This window comes from Herpailurus yagouaroundi, unplaced genomic scaffold (assembly GCF_014898765.1).
Source record: "Herpailurus yagouaroundi ecotype Mexico unplaced genomic scaffold, PumYag 181, whole genome shotgun sequence".
NCBI lineage: Eukaryota > Metazoa > Chordata > Mammalia > Carnivora > Felidae > Herpailurus > Herpailurus yagouaroundi.
The window spans coordinates 14,241,718-14,255,671 of NW_024412412.1; the positions used below are offsets into that span (position 1 = coordinate 14,241,718).

Consider the following 13,954-nt stretch of genomic DNA (forward strand, 5'->3'; position numbering starts at 1 on the left):
TTTTTAATTCAAAGGTACTACTCGGAATAGGGCTTGTGTTCATAGACACTCTCCGAAAATCCTCCGCGGATTCGTTCTATTTACAGCCATTTCTTTCAAAAACACATGTTAGCATATACTCTGAGAGTCCATCTGGAATTAAAATGAGCTCTTCTGCAGGGCGTTTCATTTAGCACTACACAAAAATTAAGCCCTGAAAGTCGATCACATACACAGGGACGTGGGCCTGATTACAGATTAGGCTTTTATTCTTTCGCTTCTTCCCGACCCCGTGGTTTTCAGTCTTAGGGTAAAAAGAGATGAAAAGGGGGTGCTGCGCCCCTCACGCCTTCTGTAAGCGTCGCCTACGTTGCATGTCTAAACGTTCTGACACCGGGAGGGGGAAAAATTCTTTCTTAAAGGTGGCCTATTGGACGAACACGTTTCTGGGGGCAGATGCAGCCTAAACTAAAGAGGAATCCTGAAGGTGGACAAAACCTGCGAGGCACTTCGGCGGCGGCGGACCTCCCCCGTCTGAGAAAGGGCGGAAAACACTAAAGCCAGGAGGGAGATTTAAAAGCGAGCGGACTAAAAGAGAAGGAAAACGCAGGGGGCACACGGGAGCTCCGCCTACCTCGGCTACCAGCCCTCCCCGGCGCTCCGTGAGCCCGAAAGCCGCGGCAGGAGGAGGGCCGGGGCCCGCGGGCAGCGCTGAGGCGGCGGCCGGGCGAGCCGCGGCGGCTCGGCGGGAACTCCGCCGCCGAGCATGCCGGGAGCCGCGCCCGCTGCACGCTGGGTCGCGTAGTTCCCGCAGGCCTTACTCCAGGTTGTAGCGAAAAGCGGCCGGCCGCCTGCTGCTCTTTTAAGGCCTCGCGAGCTGCCGCGCCAGATCCACCTGATGGGGAAAATGTCGGTAACGCCCGGCCGAGGGAGCTGGACCAAGATTCCCCCGGCCTGTGGGAAAGACGAAAGGAAGGACTCAGCCACCTTCCCGCTCAAGTCCCATCCAGGCATTGAGCAAAGAGGCGGGCTTGACAGCGCTTCCCCTTTAAGAGGGGGCGGGGCGCAGCCTGCCGTTTGGCCGTCCTCCGCACCCTCCCTCCGGGCCGAAAGTTGACAGACCAATCGCCCGGGTGGCGGAGGGAAGGCGGGAGAATGCGAACCCTTCGGTAGGGCGGTAGGGGCGGGCCCCCGGCCTTATTAGGAGTAAGTCCTGCGCAGGCGCAGAGGCGGCCACAGGCGGAGGGGCGGGGGCAGTCCAGTGAGAGACTCTCCTACAGGCACCGAGGGTGATTGGGAGAAGAGAGGGCAGCGAAGGGCTTGTCATGGGGATCCGTGCTACGAGACGGCATTAGTAGCATCTGGGGACTCCCAGGGGGACAGGAAGTGTCAACGCCCGGGACCCCGGCGCCAGCTCCGCTGGGGGGATCCCCGCTGCTCTAGTCTTTGGGAGGGAGGGGAAAAAGGAGGGAGCCCTGATCTCGCCCCGCCCCTGGGCTTGTTACCGCGGGGGCGGGGAGTGAGGGCTTCTTTTGGGGGGAGTGGAGATCGGGGGACTCGGCTGTGCCCTCTTGAGCGGCGGCCGGTGTCCCCGCGGCGCCGGGCTGCCGAGCAGAGGAGCCGCGGCGGCTGTGGCTGTTGCATGTGTGGCTGCTGGATGCGGAGGCGGCGGCGGCGGCGGCGGCGAGGAGCAGCAGCGGCGGCAGGATGTTAGGGCAGCAGCAGCAGCAACTATACTCGTCGGCCGCGCTCCTGACCGGGGAGCGGAGCCGGCTCCTCACCTGCTACGTGCAGGACTACCTCGAGTGTGTGGAGTCGCTGCCCCACGACATGCAGAGGAACGTGTCTGTGCTTCGGGAGCTGGACAACAAATATCAAGGTAGGGGGCCGCGGAGCTGCGTGTGCGGGTCCTCCCCTCAGTCGGATTCGCTGGCCTCCGGGCACTGTCGCTCGGAGGCTGCCCGGGGAAGTGCCACTTTCCATTTCTCCTGTGACAGTCTCTCCGAGTGCACAGAGGGGGTCTGGTGTGTGGGACGGGGGAGAGGGACTGGAGACCGCGTTCGGGGCCCTCCCTTCCCCCGCTGCGGTCGGCGAGGACCTCTGTGGGGTATCACGGGTGGGGGTGGGGGCCGCTCGTCAGCCCCCGCTGCAGACCCAGCGGCTGCAGCTGGTGTGGAAAGGAATCAGCCATTTTAAGCAGCATTTGTTCCGGCGCTTGCCTGCCCGGTGCCGCAGACCCTCCTGCCCCGGCGAGGGAGCGTGCAGCCTGGCGGGGGGCTGTAGGGAGTGAGCGGCCGGCCGCAGCCGGACACCCGCTGGTCTCCCGGGCCTGGCTTTTCCCCTCTCCTCCGACCCCCACCCCGAGAGCAGATGCATTGGAACGTGCGGGGGGGGGGGAGGGGGCGGGAGAGGGCCGCGAAGGCGGACTCGGGGAGGTCCCTCCCTCCGCTCTCCGGCTCCCGGCTCGGGAATTGAGTTCGTTCCCTTCTCCCGCCCCAGGGAAAGTTCCGGGCCGCAGCCTTTTCCTCTGAGCCTTCAGCCAAATGGTTAAAAGGGGAGGGGTCCTCGCGGGGAAAGGAAGAGGGGTGTGTGTGTGGCGGGGAGGGCCTCCGTCCCTGGGGGCGGGGCCTGAGGGCGTGACGTAGGGCATGGGAGGGGCGCGGACGGGCGCGCTCCCGCCCGCCTCGAAGATGGCTGGTGCCCGGAAGGTTTGGGCGGAGTTGGCTGGTTGGGAGGTGTCGGGACGTTGCAGGACGTTAATTCGTCCCTAGCGCAGTCGATGTTGGGGTTTGGGACATATTTGTCGTGGTTTTTCGACTCTTTCTCAACCACTCAATCAGGACGAGGAAACATTCAGCTAACTAGGACCATCGCTGGCCCTAGCACCGCGTAGGTTCCGGGCCTTGCGTCACTTCCGGGGCCCAGGTGGAAGTGGGTGGTTGACAAGGCAACCGCCTGGCGTCCTTTAACCCATGGGTCCCTCCTTCGCCAAGTTTGAGTAATGAGGCAGAAGCCACCCTTTGTGGTCAGAAAACTAAGATAGGGAATCAGCCTTTCCTGCAGAGAGTATCATTTATCATCCACTGTTGGTTGACTTTGGCCTGCTACTAGGAGGGGAGAAGTTTAGGTGGGGAGCCGTTTCGCGTTTACTAACCCTGATCAAGGAACAGACCTTGGACATAATGTGGGAACAGCCATACGGACTTCAAAAAGATAACTTTTGGACCCCATTCTTTGTTTTTCTAGACCCTCCACTAATCTTATGATTTAGTCTCAAAGGAACCCACTTCTGGGGTGACATTTTCTGACCTGTAGCATATTAGAATATTTAAGTGTCTCTTTGGTTTTTTTTTTGTTTGTTTGTTTTTGGTTTTTTTTTTAAATTTTTTTTTCAACGTTTATTTATTTTTGGGACAGAGAGAGATAGAGCATGAACGGGGGAGGGGCAGAGAGAGAGGGAGACACAGAATCGGAAACAGGCTCCAGGCTCTGAGCCATCAGCCCAGAGCCTGACGCGGGGCTCGAACTGCCGGACCGCGAGATCGTGACCTGGCTGAAGTCGGACGCTTAACCGACTGCGCCAACCAGGCGCCCCTGTTTTTGAATCTATAACTTATTTCTGCCTTCTGAATCCATACGATAGGGCTGATGATAGGACTGATCTCTGTTAGGGGGAAAGAGAATTAAATAGTGATTACTTACTGGGTGTCATTGCTGTGTCCGATCCAGAACATTATTTCATAATTCTCTGAAGTAAAAATTTATTTTACTAAGGAGTTAAAATTTACAAGGAGTTTAAGTCACTTGTTCACTTAATTAGGTGGGGAAGTAGCCTGGCTCCTTCATGTACACATCCTTGTTTTTAAACTATTAACGTTGTATACAAGCTTTTTTAAAGCACTCTAAAGGTATTTTCTACAGACATGGAGCACATACATGAAGTATAGCCTAAGAATGACACACATGTGCTTAAGAATTGTATATTGAACATTTTTAGTTTTTCAAATAGTAACTGAAGTTTGTAAAGCTTGCATGTTTTTGCATTTCTTCACAGACATATTTGCCTTCACAAGAGTTAAGCTATTTTCATTTTAATTGGGGAGGGAAAATTGGTTACAGGGAAATCTGCCATCTTGACCATCTAGAATTGTGCTAAGTAGCTCTGGTAACATGAGAAACAGTATTAGGCTTTAAAAGATTGAGAGATTATAAACATTTTAAGATTGTGGTGAGCTTCAAGATTAATGTAAGACAAGGATCTGGTTTTCAGTCTGTGCCTGTGCTTACTAAGCTCTGCCTCCACAGGTTTATGTTCATTAGCTTTATATACTTCTGTGTTCTTGGTTCAGATTTCATATGTTTTTTGTTTCTTTGCTAGTTCTTAGGCATTTTCTGTTTTTGGATTTAAAACTTACGGCAGTATTTAGTGATATGAATTATACGAGAAGTCAAAAAAATTTCTCTCCTACCTATTTGAGACACTTTCAGAAATTACTGGAGAATCTTAGAAGTAACCTTAAAGACTTTAAAAATAGAGAAATGAAGAAAACAATTTCACAATTGAAGTATTTATTATAGGACCTGGTTATTAGAGAACCTCAATTTTTGTTACAATATTCTTGTTCCTAATGTCTTGGGCAAATAATCATTGAAGAAAAAATTAATACTTAATTTCAAGTGCTTCCCGTGCAGCTTAGTAGCAAATGCTTCAATGGCAGAGCCAGACATACGTATGTGGCAGAGTTCAAAGTCTGGGGTTGTTACCTCTTGAACTTCATTTTCTTCACATATGGAAGTGATAGCGTCCACATAAGGTTGCTGTGGGGATTAAATGAGAAAATCTTTATCACATACAAGGGCCCTAGTAAGTGTTAGTTTCCTTTCTTCTTTCACTACATAATTAAGATGTCTTAGAAATGTGAATTTTTCTCATGCATAGTATCTTATCAGTGTGCTTGTATGGTATGATATAATTAGCCTCAAATCCTGATAGTTAGGTACAGAATATTTAAAATAAGGTTTACCTTTATTTTTTAATCCTCAAATTTTGTCTGCGGGGAAAATAGGTAATGTCCTTATTTTTCCTGGAGAAAAATTACTTTAAGAAAGTCACCCAGCCAGGCAAATGGGCTAGATGTGAACTTTGTTTTAAAATATGCTGTGCAGGTACGAGTACCCTCAAATGTGCGGTGGCATTTTGTCACGTATCCCGGGTTAAGCAGTTGTCCAGCACATGTGAGTACTTCTAATTTCTAGGGAGGAGTTAATTCATAAGAGTTGTGTTGAATGCCTGCTTTGTGTTAACATTTCTCGGAGACAGCCTAATGTATGCATTTTACTCGTCTAGCATTTCTGTTCTTGTTAAAGTAATAATATTGGAAGGCAAAACGATGGTATGCCATGTGCTGGTAATAATATCAGGATGTAAAACAGTGATATGCCATGTGGTGTGATCAATTAGAGTTAATTTTTGTTTCTCTCCCTTTAGTAAGACAGAACTCAGCGTTGTATCTCAGAGGGGCAAGAAATAGAACAAAAGAATAGAAATTTAATCTTACATAAATTTTTGGTGACATCTGGAACTCTATTTTCAGATTTTTGTATGCCTTCTAGTGACTCAGACATTTTTAATTGATTTAAATGTGTCCCACATGCTATACAATACCAAAATCAGCAGTTCAAAAAGCTTAGAACCAACTGCTGAGTTATCTACAAAAGCAGAGTGATCCGGTGCTGACTTTACTGTAATTGTATTAGTAGCTTCGTCAGTTGATGCCAGAATGGGAACCTAACCCCACTCTGTAAATAGCTTGGTTTTCAGAATCTCCCCTATGGTAAAATAAGAGAGCCATTAAAACTAATATGGGGGGGGGGGGGGAAGAGTGACTGGTGTCTGCTTTGTTTGAGTGTCCAGGGATATGATACGCAAGTAAAGGTGTAATGTCTCTCTGGAGTCATGTAGCAAGTCATTGATTGAGCTGTAAATCCTGTAAACACGGTTGGACGGTAGTCTGTAGCCAGTTTTAGAACCTAAGTTTTACAGTTGAAGTCTGGCATGTAAATTTCATTACAGTGAGTGTTTTGAGGTTCACGTGAAGTGTAGGTGACTTCGTTAGGTGGGCTATAAAGTGGCATACAGTGTTCTTGCCCATGTATTAATTAGTGCATACATCTCTTATCCTTTTTTTTTTTTTTTTTTTTTTTTTTTAAGTAAGTTCAGTGCCCAATGTGGGGCTTGGACTCATAAGCCTGAGATCAAGAGTCACATGCTTTACCAACTGAGCCAGCCAGGCACCCCTCTTATCCTTGTTAATATAAATTACTGAGTATTAGAAAGCTTTGTAAAAAATAAATACATAAATAAATAAGAAAAAAGAAAAAAATAAAGCTTTATATTCTTATTAGTTTATTTCTTTAAAAAATTTTTTGAATGTTTTATTTCTATTTTTGAGAAAGAGAAAGAGTATGAGCTGGAGAGGGGCAGAGAGAGAGGAAGACCCAGAATCTGAAACAGGCTCCAGACTGAGCTGTCAGCACAGAGCCTGACATGGGGCTCGAACCCAGGAGATTACAGCCTGAGCCAAAGTTGGACACTTAACTGACTGAGCCACCCAGGCACCCTTATTAGTTTATTTCTAAATATACTTTCATATTGGATAACGTCTGGTTTTTCTAGGGGAAATAATTTTTTTAGTGTATGCATACCATAGAGGAGACTGGTTTTATGATTTGAGTTCATTCAACTTTACCAATTCTGTGAACCGTAACTAACTTGAAAAATATCATATGTGCTAATGCACAATAATGTTCTGGTTTTTCTCTTCTGTTTTTAGAAACATTAAAGGAAATTGATGATGTCTATGAAAAATATAAGAAAGAAGATGATTCAAACCAGAAAAAACGCCTACAGCAGCATCTCCAGAGAGCATTAATAAATAGTCAGGAATTGGGAGATGAAAAAATTCAGATTGTCACGCAGATGCTCGAATTGGTGGAAAATCGGGCAAGGCAGATGGAGCTGCATTCACAGTGTTTTCAGGATCCTGCTGAAGGTGAGCGCGCCTCGGATAAGGCAAAGATGGATTCCAGCCAACCAGAAAGATCTTCCAGAAGACCCCGCAGACAGAGAACCAGTGAAAGCCGTGATTTATGCCACATGACGAATGGGATTGAAGACTGTGATGATCAGCCACCTAAAGAAAAGAAATCCAAGTCAGCCAAGAAAAAGAAGCGCTCCAAGGCCAAGCAGGAGAGGGAAGCTTCACCTGTTGAGTTTGCAATAGATCCCAATGAACCTACATACTGTTTATGTAACCAAGTGTCTTATGGGGAAATGATCGGATGTGACAATGAACAGTGTCCAATTGAATGGTTTCACTTTTCATGTGTCTCACTCACCTATAAACCAAAGGGGAAATGGTATTGCCCAAAGTGCAGGGGAGATAATGAGAAAACAATGGACAAAAGTACTGAGAAGGCAAAAAAGGATAGAAGATCGAGGTAGTAAATGCCATCCACATTTTAAAAGGTTATTTGTCTTTTATATAATTCTTTCAGAATTTACTTTCAGAAAATGTTTTAGGGTAAATGCATAAGACTATGCAATAATTTTTAATCATTAGTATTAACGGTGTATTAAACGTTGTTGTACTTTGTCTGTGACCTTAATTTTCTGCACTGAATTACCAAATATTTTAAACCAGGTAGTCTTTAGATCGCCTGATGAAAGGAGCAGGGAATAGGGAGAGGGTGGTGTGAGCATTAGAACTTCACAAACCAGGCCTATTTCATTTTCATTGAAAACTACAATGCTGTTTCTGAGGTAAACACCAAAGTTTTGCTAGTATTTTAGTTCTCTGTGCTTTAAAAATTTAGATGAAGTTGGAGTTCTCTGTAAGCATTCAGATCATCTTGGGTAATTTAAGGTATGAACACTAAATTTAGAGCTTCTTTCTCCCTAGCCCCATTTATACATACACTTGTTCATCTCTAGGCTTCCATGAATTTAAGGAGCTAGAGATAAGAATAATTTGGGATTCCATGTGGAATAATGTGCTCTTATTAGAGTATTTGCTGCTGTATTTTCCTTAGTAGCATTTTGATACACTGTCAGTAGCCCATTTGTAAATGCCTTCCTGCTGCATCATAGATACATTTAATCTAGTGCTTAATAAGGGAGTTGTGTTTTGTTTTGTTTTAATTGGGACAGGCAAGCATAGTTAGGTACCAAAAATGGTGCCATTGGCTTATATTGGAAAATTTGGGGTTCTGTAGTATCATGGTTCAAGGTTGAGCAATTTAGAAAAAGCATCTTCTTTAAAAACATTTTCCACGTGACCCACTGCTGAGTTGCCTAGCCACGGGCCTATCAGTGGGGACAAGGGCATATACTAGTCTTTAAATATTGCCTTTATGTCAAACAGGAGTTTCAATAGTTTTGCTAGTGGCTATAGTTGATTTCTGTCCCAATCAGTGATTATATGTTATTTTAAGTAATAGTGTATTCACTTTCACTTTCTGGTACTGGTGCTGTTTGATGTTTTCATGTTTAATGAACTAATTTCATTATAACAATGCAATTAATAATGTATTTGTAAATTGAATTTTCCAAGATCCTGGTACTTTAAGAGTAAGCATATTGATGGATATATATGAACATATATTCGGAGAATTGTTTGGTCTGGGGGAGGAGGCAGATGATTGACCAGTCCTTTAAATCTGTGTGTAACGTAACTTTTTATTCCTCATTTCTAACTAATCTGATGATCTCGATTCTTTTTGATTAGCGTGAAAAATTCTGTCTGCTTGTTTGGAACAAAAAAAAATTGTTTTTTCTTCTTCTAACTCTCCTGTGTGACTTTTAGGCATGTTATTTCCTCTCATCTGGGTGTCCAGTTACACATCTGTAATACAAAATACAAGGTTGGCTTCAATATCTCCAAGGTTTTTTTGAAATCTATAGTTTTTGCACTATGGTAAGGATTTTAATAATCAAATGACTTGTTTTTCCCTTTTGTTAATTTTGTCCCTCATACTGAGATATGAAAATACTTTAAAGGTGATCTTTGAGACAGGTAAATGCACAATATTTGATTAACTTCTGTCCTAAGGATATTTTGCTTGATGACTGGAACTAGTTGGTTATATTACTTCTTGAGCGAGAAGTATTAGACAGCATGATGAAGAATTTATTTGTTGTAACATAGTTGAGTTGTAAAGACATTCTTTTCTCTCTTGAAAATACAGCATTTTGTCTTAGTGATGACATCCTTATTACCAAGATAGAGCTGTTTACCTGACACCATTAAAAATATCGGTATGTACAAAGTCTCCAAAAGCTTTCAGATGTCACTATATGGAAGTCAACGCTTTTTCATACATTAAATTTCCCTTAACTTATGGGGAAAACAAAATAAACTTCATAACAGAGGCCCCAAATTTGGATTAGGCTTGCTAGGAAAACAGACGTGGAAAATCCTGTAAAATGTGCTCTCTTCAAGACCTAATGTTTGAAACAGTCTTATTCTTATGAATTTTTTGTTTGTTTTCTGTACCATACCACACAGGAAATAGAAGTCTTAAGTTTGCATAATATTTTGACTGGGATTTCTTTTTTAAGTATTCTAGGTTTCATATACTATCTCATATCATGGTTATTAACTCATGCTATAAACCAGGGGTTCCTAAACCTGTCTCAGAGTTACTTCAAGAGTTTCAAGAAATACAGATCTCTCTCTCCCACACCCAACAATTGTGATCTCATTCATTTGGAATGTGGCTGAAACATTAGAATTTTTTTTAGAAAATTTTTTTTAATCCCCAGGTGATTCTAATATACAGAAAAGTTTTGGAACCACTGCCATATTATGAAAATCTGAACCTGTTCGAAACTGGGTGTCTTCTCTACATTCAGACTTATGGGACTCTGAAGCACATCTAAGTTCTGAAACCTGTGCAAGAGGTTGTCCCTCGCACCCAACAGTCTACCAACACTTGAAGACGCCACACTCGGGTGCTGCTTGTGTGCTGTTCTAAGCAGTGGCAGTTTAGAAGACAATCCTTGCTCACACACCAGACATTCTGATGGTCAGATATATGTAAGGGTAGGGAACGGTTTAGAGGGGAGTAAAGCAGAAGAACAGAAAACGGATGGAAAGAGAGGTGAGTCTTAATTGTGGTGATTAAAGGTCTCAAAGGAAGTGATCTTGGAGCTGAGGCCAGAGGGGGAAATAAGGCAGGCAGGCAGAGGTTTAAGGGAAAGAGGGGTAAAAACAAGCTCATCCGTTTGACTAGAACACTTGACACAGTGTGGAAGGGACTAGAAACTGCTGACTCTCGAAAGCCATGGTAGGAAATTGGGGAAAGGTTTATATTGAAGAGTTTTTTGACGATCACAATGATCATCTGCACTCAAAATCTGGGGAGCCTTAGTGAAAATAGGGAGTCTCAGGAGACTCAGAAGCCTTTGCACAAGAAATATTGATGGCTGATGGTAGGACTCTGCTTAGGTCTTCAAGAGTTTTTTATTTTTTTAATTCACAGGATTCCTGTAGTTGCTTTTTAGCTTCAAATGGATATTAGCGAAACTTCAAGGATTTGGGCCCAGTGATTGGAAAGCAAAGAGATGACAAGGGTGACTCGGGTTTTGGGGTTGTGGGGAAAGATCAAGATTTCTGTTTGCATTTGGGTGTGAGATTCCTGGTAGACTTCTTGTGGGATCCAACGTGGAGTTGAGGGAGGGGCCGGGAGCTAAACCTGTGGAAATTAGCCTGTGAGTAGAGTTTAAAGCCAAGCGACTAAAATCACTTGTAAACGCATGATTGCCTCTCAAATTTTTTTTAATGTTTGTTTGTTTGTTTGTTTATTTTGAGAGGGTGAGAGAGAATCCCAAGCAGGCTCCACGCTCAGTGTGAATCCCAACCTGGGGCTCGGTCTCGAGACCTTGAGATCATGACCTGACCTGAAATCAAGAGTCCGGAGGCTTAACCCACCGAGCCACGGAGGCACCTCGAGTGCCTCTCAAATTTTAATGTGCACGAGTCACCTGTTTTTGTCAAAATGCAGACTTGGATTCAGTAGGTCTGGTGTGGGGGCCTGAGATGCTACATTTCTGACAAGCTCCTCAGTGGGGCTGATGCTGCTGGCGGGGGGGTGGGGGCGAACCTACATTTTGTGTAACAACTGGGTGGATCCAGAAGAGGGAGGGGTGGGCCCTGTGGCGCTCCAGGCTTGGAAAGGGGGAGCCACTGAAGGAGACTTCCAGATCTCTCCGAGAGATCAGCCAGAAAAATGTGGCACATCGGAACCAAAGGGAAGTGTTTCAAGAAGAGCATGGTCCCTCATTGAAGTGCCACCCAAATAAGACGAGGACGGCGGCTAATCACGTGGTTGGGGGGATGGCAGCCTTAACAGGCTGCGAGTTTGGGGATGAGGAACCGCTTGGAGTGGCCGGTGACCAGGAGGGCGCAGAGGTAGCATCAGCAGTTACGGACAACTCAAGTTTTTATGTTTTTATTTTTTTTATTTTTAATGTTTATTTATTTTGAGAGACACCGGGCGAGCGGGGGAGGGGCGGAGAGGGAGCAAGAGAATCCCAGGCGGGCCCTGCGCTGTCAGCACAGAGCCCCGCACAGGGCTCGGTCTCATTACGTGCGATTGTGACCTGAGCCGAAATCAAGAGTGGGAAGCTTAACCGACTGAGCCACCCAGGCGCCTCAAGTTTTGGTGTGAAGGGAAGCATGATTGTAGCTGAGGTGAGCGAGCTAAGGGGAGGATTGTAACTCCTGAGGAGACAATATAGCGTGACCATATTGGAATATTCCACTAGAAGGGGACAGGATGCATGCTGTCAGGAGAAGCGGGTTATTGCAACAGTCACATCTGAACAGGCAGGCAACAAGGAGTGAGCGAGAACTGAGACTCGTGACGGGTTCATCTCAAACAGGCACAGGGACGGCTCCAGTTAATGTGTCAAAAAGGAAGGTGGTTTTTTAACTCACTTGTTAAGATCTGTATTTGCTCATCTGTTACTTACAAGGCACTGTTTTTAGGCCTCAGGGAATAAAAGTGATCGAGACGACAAAAATCTGTGTAACCTGGTGGTACTCAGGTTCTGCGAGTGAACAGGTGTGAATGCAGGCAGCTCGCTAGATTTGGTATTGAGAAAAGAGCTCGTTCTAACAGCTCCCGCTTTCCCCGTGAAGGGCTGACACGGGGAAGGGACATGGGAAGTCTGCAGGAGTCCCGAGAGGTGTGTGTGAACGATGGCTGGGGACAGTGGGAGAGTGGCCGGGGAAGGCCAGTCCGATCCGGGGGTCAGCTGGAGCCTCGGGTCACAGCTTCACATGAGCTGCTAACTCATTCTTGTTGCCTGGATGCAAGCATGACAAAAGAGATGGACAAAATAGCAAAATTTCAAAATATCCCTACAGCGAGCTGGAGAAATTCCAGCGCTCCTCTCCTTTTTGTATGCCCAGCAGGTGGCTTCCTCGGAGGGCTCTGTCCTCATCACCCTCACCCGAACCGACCTGGAGAAGGAGCTGTCTTCAAGGAGCAGTGAAGGTAGAAATAAGCCAGACAGCTCTTCAGCCCTTCCTGAATCAAGTGCTTATAGTTTGATGTATACTTTTATGTTGTAATTTTTTTTTAGAGGCAGAAAGAGCGTGCAAGCAGGGGAGAGGGGAAGAGGGAGAGAGAGAATCTTAAAACCCACCCGATTGCACGACTCCATCCCACAACGGAGAGGTCATGACCTGAGCCGAAAACCAGGAGTCCGATGCTCAACCCACTGAGCCACGCAGGCGCCCCTGAAAATCCATTTTAAGTAAAGTGTAAGTTACCTTGGAATTCGCTCACCATGTTGCCTAAACTCTATACATCAAGTAGAGAGACCAAAGGTCCCTGTCCTCTCCTACATGCGAGGTCAGTACCCTGGCCGAGGACTCCAGACATGTGGGCTTCTCTGGGGTCTGCAGTTTGTTCAGCCATAAAATGAGCGATTTAAGGTAAGGTTATGCTAAAAATGTGGTTATTATTAATCACCTACCTTACAATTGAGAGGAAAGAGTTCTTCTGGTCACAAACTTACTAATTGTGGAGTTTGTAAAACAAACAGTGTTTAGTTCATGTATGTGGTAACTAGACTTTACAACAGGGTTTTCTAAACTTCGGACAATAACATGATCTTGATGGGTTTTTCCACGTCCACATCCCATTCTAATTTTATATTCATAGGAACTTACTTATTCAAGACTTTTCTTTAAAATGACTCACTTTTGGATGTCAGTTTATGTGTAAAAGAAAGCCTGTCACTTTGGTAAGTGGAAAATTGTCAACGTATCACTTTGATTGGATTACCTTAAAATATAATGAAAACAAAGTCGTGTTATTAAATTCCAGCTAGGTAGTATCACTGTGAAAACAGAGCCCCAAATCTGCTCTCCCTTTTTAGACGTGTGATTAGTAAATAATATTGGGTAAGGGTAAAAGAGACAAACACCGAGTCAAGTCTCTTCTGCATGATGTAACCACAAGGATTTGAAGAGAATATTGAGGGGCGCCTGAGTGGCTCAGTCAGCTGAGCGTCCAACTTCGGCTCAGGTCATGATCTCATGGTTCGTGAGTTCAAGCCCCGCGTCGGGGCTCTGTGCTGACAGCTAGGAGCCTGGAGCCTGCTTTGGATTCTGGGTCTCCCTCTCTCTCTGCCCCTCCCCTGCTTGCACTCTGTTTCTCTCTCCCTCAAAATAAATAAACATTAAAAAAAAAAAAAAAAAAAAGAATGTTGAGCACTACATCACCATCCTGCTCCGGGAAACACTTTAAGCAACAGCAAAGGTTAACTACCGCACTTTGTCGGCAATGCTAACATGTCTTCGAGGCACCCGTCTACTACGTGCAGATGGACTGACTGTGCCTTGTAGTAAAGGTTTCTGTAAAACCCCTAGGTATTGGCCAGCACCACCTCCATTGCTATGAG

The 13,954-nt window shown here is 45.5% G+C and overlaps 1 protein-coding gene across 1 annotated transcript; it reads left to right on the plus strand.

The window, feature by feature from the left end:
- The first annotated feature begins 1,345 nt into the window (after nt 1-1,345).
- Nucleotides 1,346-9,722, plus strand: ING2 (inhibitor of growth family member 2). The gene is made up of 2 exons (XM_040489889.1): nt 1,346-1,858; nt 6,813-9,722. Exons 1-2 carry the CDS (start codon nt 1,687-1,689, stop codon nt 7,481-7,483), a joined length of 843 nt encoding a protein of 280 aa, XP_040345823.1. The 5' UTR covers nt 1,346-1,686; the 3' UTR covers nt 7,484-9,722.
- The last annotated feature ends 4,232 nt before the right edge of the window (nt 9,723-13,954 follow it).